This window comes from Dipodomys merriami, unplaced genomic scaffold, assembly GCF_024711535.1.
Source record: "Dipodomys merriami isolate MVZ:Mamm:240054 unplaced genomic scaffold, mDipMer1.0.p SCAF_9, whole genome shotgun sequence".
NCBI lineage: Eukaryota > Metazoa > Chordata > Mammalia > Rodentia > Heteromyidae > Dipodomys > Dipodomys merriami.
The window spans coordinates 34360359-34384019 of record NW_027206512.1 but is presented as its reverse complement, the minus strand read 5'-3'; the positions used below and the strand labels follow the sequence as shown (position 1 = coordinate 34384019).

Here is a 23661-nt window from a genome sequence, read left to right as displayed (position 1 = left end):
ATACAGGATAAATCAAACAAGTATGAACATTGTGCCAGTTTTCTGAGCTGAAGCTGTTGGCACTTGGAGTTGTGTGTTTGTTGTCTCTCTTTAATGTGAAAGGGTAATAGTGGGTTTCCACATTCTGCACTGTCCTCAATTTAATTAATCTTCCAGAAATGCTAGAGCAGAGCTTTCCTTCTGAAGAGTTTGCCATACTTGTTCCACTGCAGCAAATTCAGCTCTTATTGTAACTTTGGGAGTCAGCATGAGTCACTACTTTGGTTGGGATGGAGTTTCCTGAAATCAAACACTAAAGCAGAATGCGGAAGGTTACCCTGCTACCTGTAATCTCTCTCCAGCACTCATTCTCCTACTGCCCTTTAGAGATTAAATGAAATGAAACACCTCCAATGTTTGGTTGAGATAGCAAGTAATTTCCACTTAAAGTCAATGGTATTTAGACAAATTGTATTTTCCTAGCACACATCAAATTGCTTTTATATAGAGGATGTGATATGTTCTTTGCCTTAGGCTGTTTTTCCAAAACGTACTGTCTGGCATTTGCCAAGGCAGATAACTGATGGAGAGGGGGGATGGGCGGGAGCCATTGGCCTGTGGGCTACCTAAGGCTGTGATTGCCACCTGAGCGCTCAGCCAGATCCCAGGCCCACAATGCAGCTCTCCGCAAATCTTTATTTTGTCTTTTAGAGGGGTCAGGAAGCTTCCTTGAGATGTCATGTTCCTACCCTCTGAAACTAAAACCCACTGGATGGAATGAAATAATCGAATCTCCTTTTTCATTGGTACTTTTAATGAAGATGTTGTTCCCTTCTCCCAGGGGCCTTTGTGGCAGGTGAGTGTAGATTAGATTCTCTGACACAGGTGACTGCAGACTCAGGGAGGCGGCATGGCTGTACATAGAGACAGTTATTGCTGCTTCTACCGTGTTTCTCAGAGCAACTGTCAAGGCCAGAATCCTGGGGTGGGTGTGTCCTCTGGGGGCCATTTTCTCCTTACTGGAATTGGAGCTATGCCAAAAGTCAACCCAACAGTGTCTAACTGTGGAAGTTCAATCATAACATAAAAATCCCTCCTGGGATCATCAAGTGAGATACACACACTCCGTCCTGCAGCATCTCTGACCAGCTGGGCTAGCTAGCCAGATAGAAGATGCTCAGATGTTTGACTGGGAAACTTTAAGCTTTGTATAGCCCAGAAGGTAAGTGTGGGGGAAATGGGAAGGAAAGAAAAGGCCCTGTACTAGGCCTTCTGAAATTGGGGAATAGGAAACGAAAAAATAGGTAAGCCTGGTTACGATTAATGACAGAATATGGCTTCCAGCTTTTACTTCTGTTAGGTCTTTTATAGTGGCGTATCCTCAAAACAGGGTCTGACATCCATAAGTGTCTTCACAGTGGTCCCTGCGTGTCCTGCTTGAGGACCTGCTTTTTAACAAGTTTTGTTGACTATGAAAGAAAGGGCTGTGTTATCATTAGGATAAGGAAGTCGCCTGTAGTCCAAGCTCTATGCTTGGTGATCACCTCTGCCATGGGGACTATGGGAGAAGGGAGGACCTGATACCCTTCTAACTTGTAAGCTAAGAGTTGGGGCCCAGCTGTGGCAGCAAGCTTGTGTGTTTCTCATTAAATCAGTCCTGTTTGAAGTTCTCTCTCCTGCTGCCTTTTCCGTACTCTACCTTTATTTCCTGAGCTGAGTAGTCAATAACATACTAGCTACTTTTCCAGCTGTATGATTTGGCAGTTGCTGAAGAATCTGAAAAAGAGCCAGTTTGGGTTTTCATAGTGTTATGAAAGATCTCTCCTTTCCTCTTCCCCTTGGATGGCAGATTTCCACTGAACTCCCTGAGAGCATCCCACTCTACAGCTGGGGAGGGGGCTTTTTGCATGGGATGCTATATGTGATCAGCACTCCACAGTATCTGATTGAGAGTGAATTTTGCAAGCCGAGGGTTCTGGATGGTGCACACAAGATGACGGAAGTGTCCCATCCATGCCAAAATGCAAAATTAATCTCTATACTGGCAGGGCTGTGGGATCCCAACAGAGAATCCTCGGCTTATCAGCCTGGTACAGGCTCTTCTTGCAAACAAGCACAATATGTTTTCCACAGAAGAGTCAGATTGCCGGTGCCATTTGTTTTCAGAGAGGTGATTATTAGAAAATATTCTCAGAATAACTCAACCTGAATCGCAGCTGACATTGTGATAGGAAAAAAAATTGATAGCCTTGGTGTTGCTCATATGTAGAAGTCTGTGTTCTAAATCCCTAATAATTTAACTTGCTCACTTAGGGTGAGTGGGAAATATTAACCTCCGGCCTTATTCCTGCCACAATTGGGTAAGTCACGTGAGGAGTACAGAAGGGCAGGGGTCAGGAATCCTGCTCTTAAGGAGTCTTAAAGATTTGCATTTATTTTTGTTGGGGATTGAGCTGAGGGCCTACACATGCTAGGCAAAGCCCCCTATACATAGATAGCTATATACACCAGTCCAAATAGTAAAAACAATTAAGACTCAGTCAAGTCTTGCTACATTACAAACACTGTATTTTACTGAAATACTCAACCCTACAATGACAGTTATCTTGCAGAGACTACTAAAGCCCAGATTTCCACAGAGGCCCTTTTGAGCATCCTGGAGGGGGAGGATACCTCTCTCTATTTCTCCTTTACCCAGGAACCTTGAATGATACTTTCCAGTTTTAGTGCTGCTGTAGGAAAGAGTTTCTAGCTCTCCTGGTAAAAGTTTTGTCTCGTGGTTCTTTGAATTCTCATTTTAAAGTGTGTGTTGCTGTTACTGAGTTGTATATCTGCTGCATTACAGCCATTACTGGCGTGTGTGTGTGTGTGTGTGTGTGTGTGTGTGTGTGTGTGTGTGTGTGTGTGTGTGTGTGTGTGTGTGTGTCCCCATCTAGATAGTATATGTCAGTGAGATTTCTTTTTTTTTTTTTTTTTTTTTTTTGTCGGTCATGGGGCTTGAACTCTGGGCTTGGGTGCTGTCCCTCAGCTCTTCAGCTCAAGGCGAGCACTCTACCACTTGAGCCACAGCGCCACTTCCAGTTTTCTGGTGGTTTATTGGAGATAGGAGTCTCACGGTCTCTCCTGCCTGGGCTGGCTTGAACCACGATCCTCAGATCTCAGCCTCCTGAGTAGCTAGGATTACAGGCGTGAGCCACCAGCGCCCCGCTTGTCAGTGAGATTTCTTATGTTCTAGAATTGGGTAAAAAAAGGAAACCTTATTTATGTCTTCTGAGTATATCTACATTACTCTGAGAAATATCTAAAGCTCTAACTTCCCTTGCGTTACATACTCCCTAATGTCTTTTCTTTTCTTTTTTTCTCTTTTCTCTTTTCTTTTTTTCTTCCTTCCTTCCTTCTTTCCTTCTTTCCCTCCCTCCCTCCTCTCTTTCCCTTCCTCCTTCCTTCTTTCCTTCTTTCCCTCCCTCCCTCCTCTTTTTCCCTCCCTCCCTCCTCTCTTTCCCTCCCTCCCTCCTCTCTTTCCCTCCTTCCCTCCTCTCTTTCCCTCCCTCCCTCCTTCTCTCCTTCCTTCCTTCCTTCTTTTCTTTTTCTCTTTCTTTCTCTTTCTTTCTTTCTTTCTTTCTTTCTTTCTTTCTTTCTTTCTTCTCTCTCCTTCTCTCTTTCTTTCTTTCTCTCTCTTTCTTTCTTTCTTTCTTTCTTTCTTTCTTTCTTTCTTTCTTTCTTTCTTTCTTTCTTTCTTTCTTTCTTTCTTTCTTTCTTTCTTTCTTTCTTTCTTTCTTTCTTTCTTTCTTTCTTTCTTTCTTTCTTTTCTTTTTTTTTGCCAGTCCTGGGCCTTGTGAAGTCAGGGCCTGGATGCTGTCCCTGAGCTTCTGTTGATCAAGGCTAGCACTCTACCACTTGAGCCACAGTGTCACTTCTGGACTTTTCTATGTATGTAGTGATGAAGAATCAAACCCAGGGCTTCATGCATGCTAGGCAAGCACTCTACCACTGAGCCCTATTCCCAGCCCGTCTTTCTTTCTTTCATCCTGGGGCCGGGCACTATACCTTGCTTTTTTTTTTTTTTTGTCAGTAGTGTGGCTTGAACTCTGGGCTTGGGCGCTGACCCTGTGCTCTTCAGCTCAAGGCTAGTGCTCTACCACTTGAGCCACCACTCCACTTCCAACTTTTTGGTGATTAAGTGGAGATAAGAATCTTACAGACCTTCTTGCCCAGGCTGGCTTCAAACTACGATCCTCATATCTCAGCCTCCTGAGTAGCTAGGATTATAAGTATGAGCCACTGGCACCCAGCTATTTATTGATACTTCTTTTTGCTTTCTTTCTTTGCATCCAAATATTATATGCTTCTCCTTTTCCTCTTCTTCTTCATCACTTTCCTCTTTTTTCATAATGAAAAAGAAATGCCAAAAGAAAAGGTCAAAACGTATCCATTCATTGATTTAGTGACTCCCATACTAGCCAGTGCTGATAGTTTTTGAAAGCATTGTAATAAATTCTTTATAAATGTAGTATCTAATTTAATCCCTACAAGTCAAGAGACATCATCACTATTATCATCATTACTGTTCTTGCTTTACAGAGATTCTGGAACCTGCCCATAGCTAAAACGTAAGAGAAGTGAGACTCAAACACAGTATCTGACTCTCACACTCAACGGTCACATGAGCTCTCCATCTTCTGGTGTCTGTGAAGCAGGTTTCAGGAGTGCAGAACAGTGGTTAAGAGACTGCTATTTAGAGCTGGTTCGAAACTCAGCATACCAGTTACTAACCATGGATCAGACACTGGATGCATCAGCTCACCTTTGTGAGAGGCCCTTTCCAGTCATCTATAAACTGGAAAATAATACTGGGGGGAAAAGTGTCTGTGAAGCAGAACATGTACAAAACTCTAAGCGTGGCACATGGCCATGCTTGACACTGTCGACCAGTATTATTTACACACAGAGGAAAAATAGCATTTGCTCCTTCTGACCATCTTCAGTTAACTATAAACATATTTTTAAATTATCTTTAACCATATCCAGCCATTGGCAGTTTGTCAAGGTCTAAAAGGTCTCACTTGCTCCATGAAGGAGGATAAGGAAGGACTTCCATTCAACAGTCTAGTATGGTCTCCTTTGATCTTTGCTCAATACCCTGGTACTGGATAAATACTTTTGAGATTGGTCTAGGAACAGAACTTCTGAAAACTTGAGAGAGCGGAATCGAGGCTCCCTCAACAGTCTGAGTTTCCTGATCTGAGCCCTGGCCTGGCCCACGGGTGGACAAAGCCTGAGTTCTTCCTTCGCTTGCCATCTGATCCTCTTCAGCCGATGGAGAAATCACTAGCGACTGCCACATTTCCCAACTCCTTGATGTTATTTGAAAGCTGCTTTTTAAAAAAATACCAGGCTGGTAGTATAGCTCAGTTGTCAGTACTTGCCTAGCATGCAAAAACAGCACTGCAAAAACAGACAAAATCCATCAAATGGCGAAATGCATTAGAAATGAATCTAGTCTTTGCAGAGTTGATTTCCTCTCACCCAGGCAGCAATTTTAGGTGGATAGTAAAATGAATGTACAGAAAAAGTAAAAATAACACTGTCTTATAGATACACCCCAGATGATGAGTTTTTGAGTTATGTCCAAAAGCATGCTCAGCAGCCACTAAAGCTCCAGTATAATAATGCTTTCTTCTTTTTTTAATTAAGAAGTAGAAGATATTATCCAGCTCTGAGGTTTGGTCCTTAAGAAACCAAATAACCTGGTGGGAATGTAAACTTTTTCAACCACTTTGGAAAGCAGTATGGAGGTTCCACAAAAGACTTCACATAGAACTCCCCTATGATCCAGCAATCCCACTTTTGGGCATTTACCCAAATGTTTACAAACAAGACCACACTAAAGCTACCAGCACAACTATGTTTATTGCAGCATTATTTACCATAGCTAAGATATGGAACCAACCCAGATGCCCCTCAGTAGATGAATGGATCAAGAAAATGTGGTATATATACACAATGGAATTCTATGCCTCCATCAGAAAGAATGACATTTCCCCATTTGTTAGGAAATGGAAAGGTTTGGAAAAAATTATATTAAGTGAAGTAAGCCAGGCCCAAAGAAGCATAGGTCCCATGGTTTCCCTTATTTGCAATATCTAGTATAGGTATGAGTCAAGCGGAAAAGGTCAGATAATGTGATGTTAGGAAAATGAACCCTTAAATATGTATTTTAATGTTTTCGTTTCTTTCATGCATGTGTTTCTAACGCATTTATAAGATTATTTCTTTGTTGCTGTGTATGTCCCTCCCCTACAGTGTAACCCCTGCTTTCACTATATTTGATGTCAGTATAACATGTGGAGGAGATGGGGACAAACAAGTCGTTTAAGGATTCAGGTGGACCTGTTGCAACAATGAGAAGTACAAAATGTCATGTCAAAACCAGCTTTACAATGTTGGTGTGGGGGGGGGGAGGGGGGTATGATTGGGTGGGGGGGGAGGGGGGAGGCTGGGAAGGGAGGTGTAGGGTAAACAAAGGAGGAGGCTGCAATGCTTGGTAAGAAATGTATGCATTATCCTGCCCATGTAATTGTAACCCCTCTGTACAGTATGTTCTCAAATAAAATAAAATAAAATATTTAAAAAAAAAAGAAACCAAATAACCAAAGCCCAGCGGCAGATTCCAGCCCTTATAGACATTAGCTCGGCTTTGCCCATGTTGTGAGGTCTATTTCATCACCATAGCAGCCCCCAGTCTACTATGCAAGCAGCACTTTTTCATCTTCTTTTAGCCAAACTGACTGCCACAAAGGCAATAGCCGTTGATTCTTGTGTTGAAATGCTTAGCTTCATAGGAAACATAGTTGTGTTTCCTCAACAATTTCTCAAACATATTTTACTTGATGCCGAGCAAGAAATACATTTTCCAGTCCGGTATATAATCTCACCACACAGCTACATGAAAGGTACAGGTAGGAGGATCATGGTCCAAGGCTAGCCCAGGCAAATGTCTGGTTTATAGTTTGATTCTGCAGGATAGTGTGGGCAGCATCTGAAAGTTGTTATGCTATTGCCCTATCCTGGCACAGTGGGGAATAGAAATTCCCTCCATTGGCAGAACTTAAGTACTGCAGCTGATGGTTCATATTGCTTGGAAAAAGAAATATCGAAGATATGAAGCTGTATGGATTCTGTAGGATTGAGGGTCAGGGACTTGGAAGGGATATGATTTTTTTTTAATGGTAACAGAGGACTAGGGGAGTGGACTAGAGAGACCTCATAGAATAGACAGAGTGTCAAGGTATCCCTCGAGAATGCTAATCCCAGGATTGCCTGAATGCAAATTCTCTAAGTCAGTATCCACTGTTTTGTGCTATTTCTCTCATAGCCATGATTTGTGGGCCCACCAATCAAAAGATGTAGATTGGATTGTCTCTTTTGCTATTACCCTTAGTGACCCACTAGGGAAAGTTTTATTTCCAATCTGAAGACTTGCTTATCTAGAGGGCTTAGTTCCTAAAGGAAGAATGCTTCACCAGGAGCCACAGCAATGATTCCCTCTGCCATCCAGCTACATTGTTCACTTAGCAGACGAAGAAGAAATTCCGGAGTGAGCAATTCTGATTACCAGGGGAAATTGGGGGGGTGGGGAGGGGCACTGCACAGTGGAGGCGACAAAGTTTGTCTGAAATACTGTGAACCCCTTAAGACATCTTGTAGTACTCCCAACATCCTATAATTAAAGACAGTGAAGGCCAGAACAATCCAATTCGGGATGGCCAATGACCTAGATTTCTGAGGGATTCTGCTGTGGGTTTTCTACCTAGCAGAGAACCACAGCCAGCTGATTCTTGCTGAGGGCAAAGGTAATATAGACTAGGTAGCAGAAGGACCAGTCTTGTCCACATGGCTGCTTGGGGAAAGAGGGACTCTAATAGCTGTAGTTTTTCTTTATTTGTCATGAATGTATTTGTGCCTATATTAACCAGGCATTTTTTGCTTTTTTTTTTCTTACTTTATCCTTCCATCATCTAAAACAAGTTATGATACTATCATGATTTGTTGTTTGTTTGTGCTGGTCCTGAGGCTTGAACTCAGGGCCTGGGCACTGTCCCTGGGCTTTTTTTGTTGTTGGTCATGGGGCCTGAACTCCGGGCCTGGGCGCTGTCCCTTAGCTCTTCAGCTCAAGACTAGCACTCTACCTCTTGAGCCACAGTGCCACTTCTGGCTTTTTCTGCTTATGTGGTGCTGAGGAATCAAACCCAGGGCCTCATGCATGCAAGGTAAGCACTCTACCACTGAGCCACTTTCCCAGCTTAGTCCCTGAGCTTTTTTGTTCAAGGCTGGCTCCCTACTACTTGAGTCACAGTTCCATTTCTGGCTCTGTGTGTGTGTGTGTGTGTGTGTGTGTGTGTGTGTGTGTGTGTGTGTGTGTGTGTGTGTGTGTGTGTGTGTGTGTGTGTGTGTGTGTGTGTGTGTGTGTGTGTGTGGTTATTTAGAGGTAAGAGTTTTATTGACTCTCCACCTCTCCTGACTTTGAATCAAAATCCTCAGATCTCAGCCTTCTGAGTAGGTAGGATTACAGGTGTGAGCCACCGACACCCAGTTTATATCATTTTAAGTTCCAGGATATCCAAGGAGAAGTATGAATAATACCACTCAGGGGCTTGATTGACATCCTCTTCTGGGAAAGAGTAGTATATTTGCAGATGCATGTGGGATATTGGAATCATGTAAGGACAATTATGGCTTTGCTGTTGACTATAGATTCAGTTTTGTTTGAAGCCGTTTGTCTGGGTGCCAGGTTGACACAGGGTAGAGTCTGAGGAGCTCTCTGATGTGTCAGCTTGGCTAGGCTAGGGTCCCAGTTACTGTAATGGATCTCTAATGCTTAATTAAACCATTGCTGTGTGTTTTTTATAGATGTATTTAAGGTCCATAGTCAATTGGCTTTAAATAAGATTATTCAAGATAATCTGGGTAGGCCTGACTGAACATATTGGAAGGTTTTAAAAGAAGGTCTTGCGGTTTCCTTGAGAGAAGAAGTGCTCCCTATGGTCAGCAGCTTTACTCCAGGTGTGTGAACTTCAACCTGCCCTTTCTGATGACTTGCACAGAGATTTCACTCGTGCCTTGGCTAGTCCTCCATCTGTGTGAGCCAACTCCTTTCAATAAATCTCTTCATGGATCAGATAGTTAACATCTGTCTCTCTCCTGCTGGTTTTGTTTCCAGGTTGAACCCCTTCAGGGTTTGGGGGGTGTTTTTGTTTGTTTTTGTTTTTGTACTGCCAGTGGGGGGCTAGCACAGACCCTCCAGGCAGTGGGCATTCAGTAAGTGTGGAATGGCTGTGATGTTCATGAGTTCAGCCTTTGTGGAATGGTAGCTCTTGCAGAGGATTTTTGCTGCTGCGGTGAATCCACAAGGCCAGGTAGCAGGCCCTCCCCCGCTATTTCCCCACTCCCAGTGGATCCTGATTCACAGCATCCTAGGAAACTGCCAGGGAGAGAAACGGCCGCCCACATGGCTTCCACTCTGTGGGAGAACTGTTTCCAAACACGGAGGCTTCACATCAGAAACCCTCTCTGCCTCTGTTACTATTTCTATTATTTGCTTTCCCTTGTGAAGTGTGAAGCATATGTAAAAGGGAGTTTTGACAGATCCGTGGACAAAAACCTAGAAAGGTTCAAGCATTGATGTGGCTTTGAGAACTAGGTGGGGATGAGAAGCAGCCCTGGAGTTGTCATTTTCATTAGTAGGTCCTTGCCTAGACCTACGTTCCTGGAAGCCATTTCAGGAGATTCTGCTTAGGCACAGTCAGTCTGTTCTGGTGTGAGTGACACGTCTATTGCCAAAAGTCAAGACATTAAGGAAAATCATGCTCTGAAAATCACAGCACTGACTCAGAAAGTTCATCCGTGGCAGGGACAGTTTACGAGCTCTTTGTAAGTGTGGCATGCATCCATTCGTTAGTTTGAATATTTATACTTGCTAATAATACAGCATTTGGTTATAAAGTACTGTCCTAGACTCACCTAGTGTCTCAGGAATAAAGTTGAACCCTAACTTTTAAAAGGAAAGGAACTTAGTGAAAAATCTAGCACAGTGGTATAGATGTGAATGGTTAGAAGTCTCTAGGTGTAACAAATGTGACGTTTGACATTGAAGAAGTAAAGTTTGCTATGGACAGGAACATTTGGAGGAGGCCTCTGGGGGTGGGGTGGAATGATGTGGAAGGAGGGTTGTTGAAAATCAATTGGTAACCAAGAGCACCTGGTATACAGGCAACTCTCACAAGGCAGCGATCCAAAGCCACTGCAAGATACTTGGGGTTGTGCTGGTAGGCGTTTTTATTTTGTTTCTCTATACTTTAGTTCAGCTGATGTAGTTTCTACCATCTGTTTCTCTTTGCTTATTTTTGGTTTTTGTTGGTCATGGGGCTTGAACTCAGGGCCTGGACCCTGTTCCCGAGCTCTTTTGCTCAAGGCTAGTGTTCTACCATTTTGAGCCACAGCACCACTTTTCTGGTTTTCTGGTGCTTAATTGGAGATAAGAGTCACTGACTTTCCTGACTGGGCTGGCTTCAAATCATGTTCCTCAAATCTCAGTCTCTTGATTGCCTAGGTTTACAGGTATGAGCCACCAACGCCCAGCCACCTAGTGATTCTTGTGGATGAGATGGTACGCATCAATCACATTGGAACAAATTTGCTTCTCAGAACAAGGGAGATGATAGCATAACAGCATCTCTGTCCTTTATCTGTATTGTCAGTGTCCCAACGGTTCTTTGTAAGTCTGGTACAGACTCATTTGTTCACAACGCTTACTGTGAACACTGACATTTCCAAAAAGACTGGGTTTGATGGTGAAATGCTGTGGCAATCCCTAAGAGAATCTGAATACACCTTTGTGCAATTTGGAAATTTCTGACTTCTCAAACATCTGGCCGATCAGGAGATCTGTATTATTGAGCAGCAGGCATCATGCGAGGGTGCTGAGGACACAGAGCAAGACCAGGCGCTGTCCCCAGGGGGACTGACCGGTAAGAAAGCTGTCACATGCTGTGCAGTAGGCCAGCAGACAATGGAAAGAGTTGTTCTTTCTGATTGGAGTGTTCAAGGAAAGCTTTATAGAGAATGTAGATCTGGATTGCCTCTGGGGTGGGGGGGGGCAGTCACATGTTCTCTAGGAGGAGGGAGAAAGATATTTTAGGTAGAAGGAATGGAAAGGGACAGAGGTACTGAGTTCACAAAGCCGCATAGCTGAAGTGATGTCTGATGTCACCCACCTACAAGGAGGTGTATTGTTTGTTTACCCACTGCTGTCTTTAAAAATGCAATTTTTTTCCCCCTCACGATCCTGGGAACAAAAGTCCATAATCAAAGTGATGTCACCATTGATGTGTCTTCTGAGAGCTTTTTCCTGGCCTTGTAGGTGGCCATCTTCTTTGTCGGTGTCACGGTCATCTGTGTGTGTCTGGGTCCTGATTGCCTCCGTGAGATTATGGCTCGTATTTGACGAGTGCCCCACCTGATGATCCTGTCACTGTTTTACCTAATTAACCTTAAATACCTTTAAAGACCTTGTCTTCAGATAGTCCAGTTCTGAGGTACAAGGGTTAGGATGTTAAACATATTAACTTGAGGTCCACTGCCATAAGTGGTGTGAGGAAGCCAAGTATGAATCACCCACACAGGGGCCAGAGGAAGGCGTGGTAAATCACCACTGGGTTGGGAGCTTGGGGAAATCTCTAAGGATAGAGGGCTCAAAGAATAAATAAAATTGCTCCTTTTTAAAAGGAAGAAAGAACCAGGCACTGGTGGTTCATACCTCTAATCCCAGCTACTCAAGAGGCTGAGATCTGAGGACTGCCGTTCAAAGTCAGCCCAGGCAGAGACTCGAATCTCCAGTTAACCACCAAGAAACTGGAAATGGAGATGTGGCTCAAAGTGGTTGTGCACTAGCCTTGAGCAAAAGAGCTCAGGGACAGTGCCCAGGCCCTGAATTCAAGCCCCATAACTGACAAAAAGATGGAGGAGGAGGAGGAGGAAGAGGAGGAAACAGAAGAGGAGGAGGAGGAGGAAGAAGAAGAAGAGGAGGAGGAGGAAAAGAGGAGGAGGAAAAAAGCATTTACAGCTGAGGAAACAGCAAATCCATGCTTTGTGCCTGTTCCAGAGGACACAGCATACACCCTAGCCTGTACCCTCAGATGCCCTATGAGTCCTGGAGATGCGTTTCTCACCACATTCTCAGCCTCTGACCCCTGATTGTCACAGCCACAGCCTCTACTGCCCCTCACTGTGGTTCCAAAGGCCTTCTCCCCCTTCAAAAGAATTCCAGAACTGTGTTCATTTTCTCACTTAGCAGACAGCAAGTATCTTCCTCCTATTCTTCTTTCCCCTTGTAACTCAACCAGCTGCCATGCTGCCCCTCCCCCTCCTGTCTGGAGGTAGGACTTGGGCCTCGGTCTTGACATTACTCAGCCCTGCACATGCTGCACAAGTCTACCCAACTTGTAGCCAGCTTCTTGGTCATCACTGCAATGTCCTGGGGTTATGGGGTTTGGTACAAGTATGGTGGTTGTGGCATGGTGTGTTATATAACCTTTCCTTCCTTCCTTCCTTCCTTCCTTCCCTCCCTCCCTCCCTCCCTCCCTCCCTCCCTCTCTCCCTCTCTCTCTTTCTCTCTTTTCCTCTCTTTCTCTTTCTCTCTTTCTCTTTCTTTCTTTCTCTCTCTCTTTCTCTCTCTCTTTCTCTCTCTCTTTCTCTCTCTCTTTCTCTCTCTCTTTCTCTCTCTCTTTCTCTCTCTCTTTTTCTCTCTCTTTCTCTCTCTCTTTCTCTCTCTCTTTCTCTCTCTCTTTCTCTCTTTCTTTCTTTCTTTCTTCCTTTCCACAGGGCTTGAACTCAGACCTGGGTGCTGTCCCTGAGATCTTTAGTCAAGGCTAGTGCTCCACCACTTTGAGCCACATAGTGCCACTTCCTGTTTCTTGTGGTTAATTGGAGATGAGAGTCTCATAGCTTTTCCTGCCATAGCTGGCTTTGAACTGGGATATCAGCCTCCTGAATAGGTAGGCATACAAGTGTGAACCACCAGCACCCAGCAATCTTTTAAATTTCACAATCTCTTGTAAAAAAAAAATCTTCAGTTTTCCCAAAGCAATGCAAAAATATCCTTAAATTAGTAAAAATGTAGGATTCAGACAATTATGCTTATTAATCAAAACAGCCTAACATGTTGTAGTCAACTCACTCAAGTGTACTGAGCAAGATGCACAGTGTTTGAGAGGATGTGTGTGTGTATGAGAGGGAGAGAGAGAGGGAGGGGGGAGAGAGAGAGAGCTTGCATGGGAGAGCGCTGGAGGGTGGGAGGGAGGGAGGGAGGGAGATGGGGCTAGGGAGAGTACTTAAAGCACCTAAAGGTATTTGAAAAAAATGGGGAGGACTGAAGAAGTAGTTCCTCAGTAATGCTCTCACCTAGAATGCATAAGGTCCTGTGTTTGCTATCTGGGAAGCGCAGGAGCAGAATGGGGTGTGGGGAGAGGAGCATATGTTGAGGAACTGTAGTCATGGCTGGCCTCTGAAGAAGCACAGTCAACAAACACACTTACTTTATCTGACCTGGATTCCCAGGTGGCTAGGCCTTAAACACCTAGTACATACTTCTGAGAAACTCCAGGTTAAGACATTATGGTACTTAAAATGAACTGTCCCAGGAAATTCCTGTTTCTCATTTGGATGCATAGCATAGACTTCCAGTGCAGAAGAGTTGGGTACTTTTATTGTTTTGGGGTGACAAAATGAAAACGTAAGGGTTGCATCCTTATGACCAATGATTCAGATTTGTTTGACTTGCCCCATGATTTTTAATTTTTCAGACTCTTCTATATAAACTAACAATTAGATGATACAGCCTTCGGATGGTATATCATTTTATCTGAGAAATAATAGGTAATGAGCACTTCTTTAAATGAAAAAAAAACTAAAGTAACTACTGGATCATGAAAATAAATTAATTTTAATTCAGTCCTTTAAGCATGAAAATGTATGATCCCTAAAGCAGTCCATGTGCATCTGTAAGTTCTTTAATGTGGAAAATTATGACAGAAAGATGCTGAACTATTAAAAAAATGTGGCGCCCACCACCTCATTGCCTATAAATTTAATCTTACAGCTTAAGATGGCAAATTTCTGGCGAGGCTGGGGAGCAGATGTTTCAAAGCTAGTAATAGATGGCGATCAGGATCTGAGCCAAGTGCTCTTGTCTCTGAGATCTGCACACTTAACCCCTAATGGGAGCTGTAGTCAGTAAAATAAAACTGAACTTGGTAATAGCTACATCTGTCCTTCCTCTCCCCCCCCAACCCTGCCTTCTTCCCCTCACCACCCCTGCACTCAACAAGAGTAAGTTTGTGTTGTAAAATTCTAAAATATTATCTTAGAGGCTCTGTATTGGAGACTACTTTGCTCAACTACCTTTCACATTGGTGCTGGATTGGAGGACCGCCCCCATTAACATTGCAGAAGTGTGCTCTGTTTTGTTTAAATTGCTTCCAGCTTCTAGGACCCATCTGTGTACCACAAAAACCATCACAATAGCAATTGCTCTTTGTCAAGCAAATGGCGGCTACTGGCTATTTTCAGTGCACAGAGGCCATGCACTGTTGATTCTATGGAAGCAAACTGCAACTACTGCTCTAGAGTCATAAGCTGATGACAAGATAGACAGCAGTGTACACATATTCCAATCATCGTAGCATGAAATTGCATGTGTTTCATTAACTTACTTTTGATAGGAGAGCTCTTACATTGGAGAATATAAATTGGGGAAACAAATAAGAATGTAACTTCTTTCCTCACTTGTAAAATTTATATATTACTATCACTTACTGGCTATTTCAACATGGGATAGACCTCAATGTCATTACTGAATCTTTTCATGAAGTCAAACGTAGAAAATTAATCAATTGCCAGTCAGTGCTAAAAAAATAGAAATCATAAGACAAACCTTAATAGCTAAAGATAGTTCTGATTTGGAAGTGAAAAATCAGGAAGTTATGTTCCATAACTGAGATGTCTCTAGACTCTGGAGCCAGCAGGCTTCTGTAGTCTGAGTCTTCCTAAGAGAACTTGTCATTAGGACTTCCGATCTTTTTCTCCTCCTGGTCAGAAGGGCTGGTTGTTGAAGGGAGAGCTGGGTTAGGTTTTTATTGTTCTTGGCCTTTGTGATAACAGACAGGGCATTGCTGAACCGGCATTCCGGGAGATCTCCGAGAAGAACCCTGTGTGACACTGGACTTTGACAGTCTTCCTGGGAAGCCGCATGTGTAAATGTGCAAGATTAGCTGTATGAGGAGCAGCACCAGGCAGACCTTTACTAGCAGTCCTCAAGTGGCTAGCTTTGCAGATGGATCACTACAGGAGGCCATTCTGTGCTTGCTGAAAGCCCCTCAGGGCCTCCGAAGCCCTCCTTACCCTGGTGTTCTCTCCTTTGCCTCTTCCATCTGGTGCTGCATCACTCATCACAGTGTTAGGCCCAGACTCCTGTGTAGGACCTGGACCCGGGAACTCTGGGCCCACCAAGAGTCAGCTAGGAAGGTTGGACCTGTGTGTTCCCTGCAGGTATCTCTCTTCTCTGTGTGTCGGTACTGGAACTTGAATACTTGGAGTCTCTTGCTCTCACTTGGCTTTTTCACTCACAGATGGCACGCTACCACTTGATCTGTGCCTCCAGTCTGGCATGTTTTTGCTAGTTAATTGGAAATAGAGTCTAATAAGCTTTTCTGCCCTAGTTGGGTTTCAACTTTGATCCTCAGATCTCAGCCTTCTGAATAGCCGGGATTTCAGGTGTGAGCGACTAGCTACCCAGTTCTCCTGCAGGTACATTTAAATACCCATATGCCTTCTATTTGTTTTCCTTCTTCAGAACTCCTGATTCTTGCTTTAAATATTTCCTACTAGGAATGGTGGCTCACACCTATAATCCAGCTACTCAGGAGGCCAGTCTGGGCAAAAAAAAAAAAAAAAGAGAGAGAGATTAGTACAAGAACAAGGTCCTATTTGAAAAATAAAACAAAAATTAAATCTAAGGGAACAAGTATGTTACTCAAATGGTAGAGTATTCAGGCTTAAAACCCCAGTAGCTGCAGATATAGATATAGATATAACTTGATCAATAAATATAGATACAGGTATGTTATTTCATCTGTTTCTCGAGTTCTTTCTGTGTAAGGTGGCCGGGGTGAGGGGAGGCATTTGTAATATCTATCTCGTAGAGTTGTGAAGATTGAGTTAATAGCTATCACATTCTTAGATCAGCCATACCTCCTAAGAGTTAAACAGTTGGGTTTGTTTTTTCTTCTTTTTGTTCTTTTTTTTTCTTTCTCTTCTTTCTTCCTTCCTTCCTTCCTTCCTTTCTTTCTTTCTTTCTTTCTTTCTTTCTTTCTTTCTTTCTTTCTTTCTTTCTTTCTTTCTTTCTTCCTTCCTTCCTTCCTTCCTTCTTTCGTCAGTAATGGGGCTTGAACTCTGGGCCTGGGCGCTGTCCCTGTGCTCTTCAGCTCAAGGTGAGCGCTCTACCACTTGAGCCATATAGCACTACTTCCAGTTTTCTAGTGGTTTCTTGGAGATAAGAATCTCATGGATTTTCTTGCCCAGGCTGGCTTTGAACCGTGATCCTCAGACCTCAGCCTCCCGAGTAGCTAGGATTGTAGGTGTGAGCCACTGGCACCCGGCTTCTTCTTCTTCTTCTTTTTTTAATAATGGCTAAACTGTTACATAAGTGGCTCTTTATGTTTCCTAAAGAAAACAAAAACAAACAAAAAATGTGAAAAGCTGCTTTTCTGGGAGACAGTGATTTACACTTTGTTTTGAAAGGTGGAGCAGTGGGAAGGAGTTTGTATCTGGAGGAACAGCACTGAAAAGTCATTCCTGAACTCTGTAGCGAATGCTGGCAGCACGCCGGGGTGCAGTGACACACAGGGAGATGCTCATGGCAGCTCCTTTGGGTCTCCTCCTAGGAGATTTTTAAAAGCTAAGAACTAAACTGGAGGTATGTAGAGAGGAGGGCTTGGGGAGTAGAGTGGGACAGGGGCTAGGAGAAGGCTAGTGCCAAGAGTTAGCAGTTACCTTCTGTGTCTAATAAGGACTAAGGCAGAATGAATGAGTGACATTTTCTTCAACACCTGTACAACTTAACATATTTTTCCTCAGCTTCTTCCCTGGAGAAGGGCTTTGGACACCTGCTTTGTTAAAGAAAACAGGCCTCACCCTTTTGTGGCTAAGTCCGAAGGGGAACTAGACAGGCCCTGAAGCTCCTGCCTCCTGTTTTCTTCCCAGATGTTTCCTGGGATTCTGAGGGAATCGAGTGCATACCATGCCTGTGGATTGCTGTGTTCACAGGCTGTACCAGGGCTGGCCTTGGTATTTCTGGCACCAGGCTTGGCTGATGGCTGCCCTTTGCCCTGGCTTTCTTGATTGTAATTTGCCCTTAGGCTCAGAGGCCCAACCCTATCAAACTGCTGTGTGTGTATGTGTGTTTATCTTGTAATCCACAGACAAGAAGAAGGGAGGCAAGTTCCAGCCTTTTAAGAAGTTGTTTGGCAAAAGGAAAAAGAAAGATACTTCGTTTTCCCGGGAGGAGTCAGTGAAGCAGAAGAGTGATGGTGTCCCAGGTGTGAGCAATGGGGCCTTCTCTTCGGATGAGGAGACCCTGGAGGACAGTCTGAGGTAACAAGGCCCGCTTTCCTTTCCTGTCTCTGGCAGAGGCCCGGGATGGGCAAGGGACCCCAAGGGAGGCAGGTGCTGTTTTTGGACTTAGAACACAGGAGAGGCCTCCTTGGTGTGTCCCAGCTGGGGCATGCGCGTGGCACTCGGTGTGCTATCTGTGGAGATGTCACCCTGGAGACTTAGCAAAGGAGCCTGCCATCATTTCTCCCAAGTGAAAGGAGATTGGGTTTTTATTCCATGCCTTCATGGGTGGTACAAAGTCGGCTCCTCTCTGGTCTGGCTCAGCGAGATCCTTCCAGTTGAAGACCAAGTTCCTATGTCCCAGTACTCAGCAAAGAGAAGGTAGACATAGAAGAGTGACTGAATTGGCGTGGAGGATGCAGATGGTTCTGGTGCAGGGCAACACCCTTTTACCCCTCGCTATCTCTAGCAGCTTTGGACGTGAGTTCTTGGTGGACATGATTTCTCCTTCTTAGTCTCCTTCCATCCTTCCTCCCCTTTCTCCCTTCTTTTTCTTCCCTCCTTCCGCCTCTCAAATTGTCTCCTTCCTTCCTTCCTCTCATAGGACTCAGGCCAGAACACATCTGGTGGAGAAACAGAAGGGAAGGGAGGTCAGCCTGCATTGGCTAAGTCCATTATGGTCGCTCCTTAAGAAGTCTTGCCACACTCCGGTCTGATTTGTTGGTTCTTGCCTGCATTTCTAGCATTGGGTCTCCAGCACCTACAGAGATATTTCTTGATATTTCCTACTTGATATTTCCTGTGGAAGTTATTCTATCTCTCTACTATTAGTCTTATGAATATAGAGACCAGATTTTATTAAGCCTCCTATTAGGTGCTCAAAAAAACAAAACAAAACCTGTGTGTGTGTGTGTGTGTGTGTGTGTGTGTGTGTGTGTGTGTGTGTGTGTGTGTGTGTGTGTGTGTGTGTGTGTGTGTGTGTGTGTGTGTGTGTGTGTTTCTTTTAGCTGGGTACCAGTGGCTTATACCTATAATCCTAGCTACTCAGGAGGTTGAGATCTGAGGATCACAGTTCAAAGCCAGCTTGAGCAGCAAACTCCATGAAACTTTATCTCCAACTAACCGCCCCCGCAAAAGCCAGACGTGGAGCTGTCCCTCAAGTGGTGGAGCACAAGCCTAGAGCACAAAAGCTCAGGAACAGTGCCCCAGCCTTGAGCTCAAACCCCAGAACTGGCACCAAAAAAAAAAAAAAAGTTACCTTTCAATGCCTGATATTGCCTGAGCTACCTAATATGTGCTAATGAGATGAATAGTAAAACCTGTTATGTCTTTAATGTGGTCCAAGGACAAAGACAAAAGCAATCTGTAGTGTGTGTCAGTAAGAGAATTCCAGTACACTACTTGTGCACCTAATACCAAGACCATAGAAAAGCAGCACACATAGAGTCCTAGAGCGTCACCAACAGTATCCATTGCTTCTCACTAATACTGGCTCTTTGCCTAGATGGGCCTGCATTGGTTTTTCCATTGCACTTAACCTTTAGGGTAAACAAATGATTGATTTCATTCTAGTCTTCAGAGAAAGGAAATTGGAAGGAAAGGATTTATCTGGGGTGGGGGGAGACACAGAGCTAGCATTGAGTGACAATCCCCTCTACCTCTTCATCTCCTTATCCCCAATATTTTCAGTGTGAATCAATTTTGGCTTTACTTCCATTTCTTCAGTTGTAAAATAGGAATGGATTTTTTTCTTCAATACTCAGAGTGAATCAAGTGTGCCCAAGAAGCAATCTAATGCAAAATGAGGTCAGGTCTGGAAAGTTCACCTTTGGAAGGACCGTCCTATGAAAACATGTCATTTATGTACTGGGTGTGTGTTTGCCCACATCTCTGATCTGGTGAATTGTCTTAGACTCTGACAGAAGCTATATGCTCCCATTAATTCGTATATTCCATTTACCTCTTGAAAGTTTCCTTCAGGCTTGAAGTTTTGCAGAATTTGAGAAAATTCCACATTAGATCTAGCAGCTCCCTTTCTATAAAATACACGCAGTGTTTCCTGTTCACACTATTAACTCTTGCTTAGAAACCTACCTTTATAAGACATAGCCAATGTTTCATTTAGACATTTGTATATATAAAAGCTCACCTCATAAATAAGAGTCTAGATAAATAAACTTTGCATTATAAATTTGGAACATGTCTCTTTAAATATTTTAAAGAGAAATATAGGAAAATAGAAATCTTTTTTAAAAAAAACATGCATCTCCTTTCTTTCCAGGAAATTGGTGCTTGTATAGTAATTCTGTGTATCAAGCTAATTTTATGTGCACTGCTTACAACAGAGCTCAATTGCTGGTTGCCTGCTCTATTTACAAATGGAGAAAATGGAAAATACCATTGCTAACAAATCTTCCAGTGTATTGTTCAGTTAACAGACAGATTATTTTATGTCCTTTCATTGTGTAATGATTCCAAAGAAACCTCTTGAAACTTTTTCTTTTCTGTTTCCAGAACGGAAAGCTGTCATTAACACACAAACCTCCAAATTCAGTTAACATGGTAGAGGCCCAACGAGACAGATTTCAGTCCAATGGGAAGGAGAATTCTTGAATTACTAAATATCAGGAGTCTGGGTTGTCCGCAGGGTTTGTGAGGATGGCATTTCTTCACGGAGTGTTAACTTAAAGTCGCTGAACTTTAACAGGTTGAACTCTTTAGAATCTGTCATTCGAGAAATGTCTCTATGGCTAAAAATAGCTCCCCACTGATCTCCTGCTGCTGCAACTTCCCATTTCCCTTGGGTTTTTAAAGCATTCTGTTCTTTCTGTAGTTTAGAAACCTTTGTACCTCATGCACTGCTGGCATGCTTTGGGAGTGAAGAAATAAAACGCGATTTTTTTTTTTTACCAATTTAAAGTGTTTTTTTCTATTAATTAAATATAACTAATACTGTATTTCCAAAAGAATGCTAAGTAAGTGTTACATGTAAGAATGGAGAAAGGGTCATCTTGGTTTGAGAAATTCTAGGGGGAAAATGTAAGAGGATTGTTTGGGGGATAGGACAGAGGTTTGAATTCAGCATCTGGTGCATGGTAGACAGGTGCTTTATCATTTGAGCCACTCAGATGGTCTTTGGATGTTGGTTCTTTATGAGATAGAGTCCAACTTGGTGCCCAGGCCAGTGTAGACTGTGATCCTCTTATTTTTGCTTCTCCTAGGATGACAGGTGAATGCCACTATTAAGATAGAGTCCAAGGAAACTTCGAAATGAAGTCTTAGGAAACTCCCCCTGACCTTCCTTCCCCCAGGCTGGCCTTGAACCTTGATCCCCTGTTCCATCTCCACCTCACAAATAGCTTAGTATTATAGGCTTCAGATACCACATTCAGCAAAATAAGATTCTTCATATGGAGTTTTATGGGGCTTTGACTTTATTCCTGTGCCCTGTGCCTCTGTAAGAATAGGGTTGTAGGATGGAGCATTTCAAAGATTCCTTTCATCACAGACCCTCTTTTCATGGAGGATATCCAACAGCATGTATTAAAGCTACCATGCATTGAACAAATGGTGATGTGTTTTACACAGAGGACTGGTGGAATAGTCACAACTCTCAAAAACTGGCTTTACTATCTTTAGTTCAAACAGGAGAAAATGAAGGCTAGCATCTTAAAGCCGGTAAACAATATGCTCTGAACTGCCCACTAGTCTGTCCTTTCAGAAGCCTGAAGCATGCCAGGGAACTTGTCAAGGGACCCTGAGCTATCCTCCTGGCTTTGGTCTGGAGGTTCAGGTGTCTGCCTGAAGCTAGGCTGCTCCCTGGCAATCTATTCCCACTGCTTCTTGTTTCTTTGACACGCAGTATTTTTGATACCCTGTTCAAAGACAGCACTTCGTATCAAATGCCAATTACAAGCACAGCGAAAAGTGGCATTCACTCAGAGAGAGGGAGACCAGGAAATGGCTGGGGAATGAGGAGACCGTAGCTCCCTCTAAACCATGGTAAGTGTAGCTGGAGATGGAGCCTAACCCGTCATGTAAGGAAGGCCCATTTTCCTTTTTTTTTTTTTTTTTTTTTGCATGAGATTATTCAATAGTCTCAAGGTTGTCTTGAAATTCAAAAAAAATCAATCTATATGAAGAACAAAAGGACAAAAAATAAAGCAGGTAGCTCTATTAGATAATAACATAAGCAGACACTTTCATGAGAGAATGAATGTGGCAATTACAGTAGGAGGGAACTTTCCATCTCATTCTATGAAGCCAGTATTACTTTCACACCCAAAATAGGCAAAGAAATCACAACAAAAAAAGCTATGGTCCTGGAGGTCATTTCTCTTTCTTTCTTTCTTTCTTTCTTTCTTTCTTTCTTTCTTTCTTTCTTTCTTTCTTTCTTTCTTTTTCTTTCTTTCTTTCTCTTTCTTTCTTTCTTTCTTTCTTTCTTTCTTTCTTTCTTTCTTTCTTTCTTTCTTTCTTTCTTTCTTTCTTTCTTTCTTTCTTTCTTTCTTTCTTTCCTTTTTTTTTGTCAGTCCTGGGGCTTGAACTCTGGGCCTGGGAGCTGTCCCTGCACTCTTCAGCTCAATATGAGGCGCTCTACCGCTTGAGCCACAGCGCCACTCCAGTTTTCTGGTGGTTAATTGGAGATAAGAGTCTCACGAACTTTCCTTCCTGGGCTAGCTTTGAACTGCGATCCTCAGATCTCAGCTTCCTGAGTAGCTAGGAGTACAGGTGTGAACCACCAGCGCCTGGCAGTGAGGTGGTTTCTGCCTGTGATCCAAGCTACTTGGAAGGAAGAGATTGGGAAGACTGCACTCTGAGCCCAGCTTGAGCAAAAATGTCAGGGAGAGCCTCATCTTAATAACAAAGCCACTATTCGTTGTACACTTCAGTAATAGATAGGAAGATTGCAGTCCAAAGTCAGCTGGGACTGAAACCATGAGACTCAGGAAGGAAGGAAGGAAGGGAGGAAGGCAGGAAGGGAGGGAGGGAGGGAAGGAAAAAATGGGCTGGGAACATGATTTCAGTTGTAGGGCTTGCCTAGCAATTACAAACCCAGTGCTGCTGAAAACAAACCATCAGAGACTAATGTCTTTATAGGTAAGAGCACAGTCCAGTAACAAAGAAAAGAATTAATCACCTTGACCAAGTGGGGTTTGTCCCAGAAATGCAAATACCTTCTTCACTTCTAGTCTTATGTGGTCCTGGCATTTTGTTGTTGGTTTGTGTAATCGTGATAGTGTGAATGGTTTTTTTCAGATGCTTTATTTTTTTTGTTTTTGTTTTGGGGTCCAGTCGTGGGTCCTGAACTCTGGGCGCTGTCCCTCAGCTCTTTAGCTCAAGGCTAGTGCTCTACCACTTGAGCCACAGCGCCACTTCCGGCTTTTTTCTTTTTGCGTATGTGGTGCTGAGGAATCGAACCCAGGGCCTCATGCATGTAAGGCAAGTGCTCTACCACTGAGCCACCTTCCCAGCCCCCAGATGCTTTATTTTTTATGTCCTTCATTTTATTAATATATTAGTTGCTTTTTCTATTTGAAAACATCCTTTTGATTATTGGATAATCACATGTGAAAGAATGAATATGGATTCCTTACACAGTACCCAAAAACTAACTCAAAATGGATTACAGATCTAAACCTAAGACCTAAAATCATTGTAACACTCTTTAAAGCCAACAAGAGAGTAAATTTCCATTACCTGGAGTTAGCCAACTGTACTGCTTCCTTTCTGGGGATTGAACCCAAGGGCCACATACATGCCAGACAAGCACTCAACAGCTGTCTATGACTTTGAATTAGGTATGGTTTCTTAGGTGCCAAAAGCACAAATGAACAAGAAAAACAAAACATTAATTGGACTGTATTTCATATAAATATAAATACGTATGTACTTTATATTATATATTTTATATATAATATAAATATATATATATATAAATATATATATAAATATATATATATATATTTATATTATATATATATATTACATATTTTATATAAATATAAGTTTTATATT

The 23661-nt window shown here is 43.0% G+C and overlaps 1 protein-coding gene across 1 annotated transcript in view; it reads left to right on the top strand.

The window, feature by feature from the left end:
- Window positions 1–23661, top strand: part of Cracd (capping protein inhibiting regulator of actin dynamics) — a 194470-nt gene that overhangs the window by 130392 nt on the left and 40417 nt on the right. Inside the window, exon 4 of the mRNA XM_070012908.1 lies at window positions 17514–17685. Within this exon, the coding sequence (XP_069869009.1) occupies window positions 17514–17685 (172 nt within the window). The remainder of the gene's footprint in view (window positions 1–17513; window positions 17686–23661) is intronic.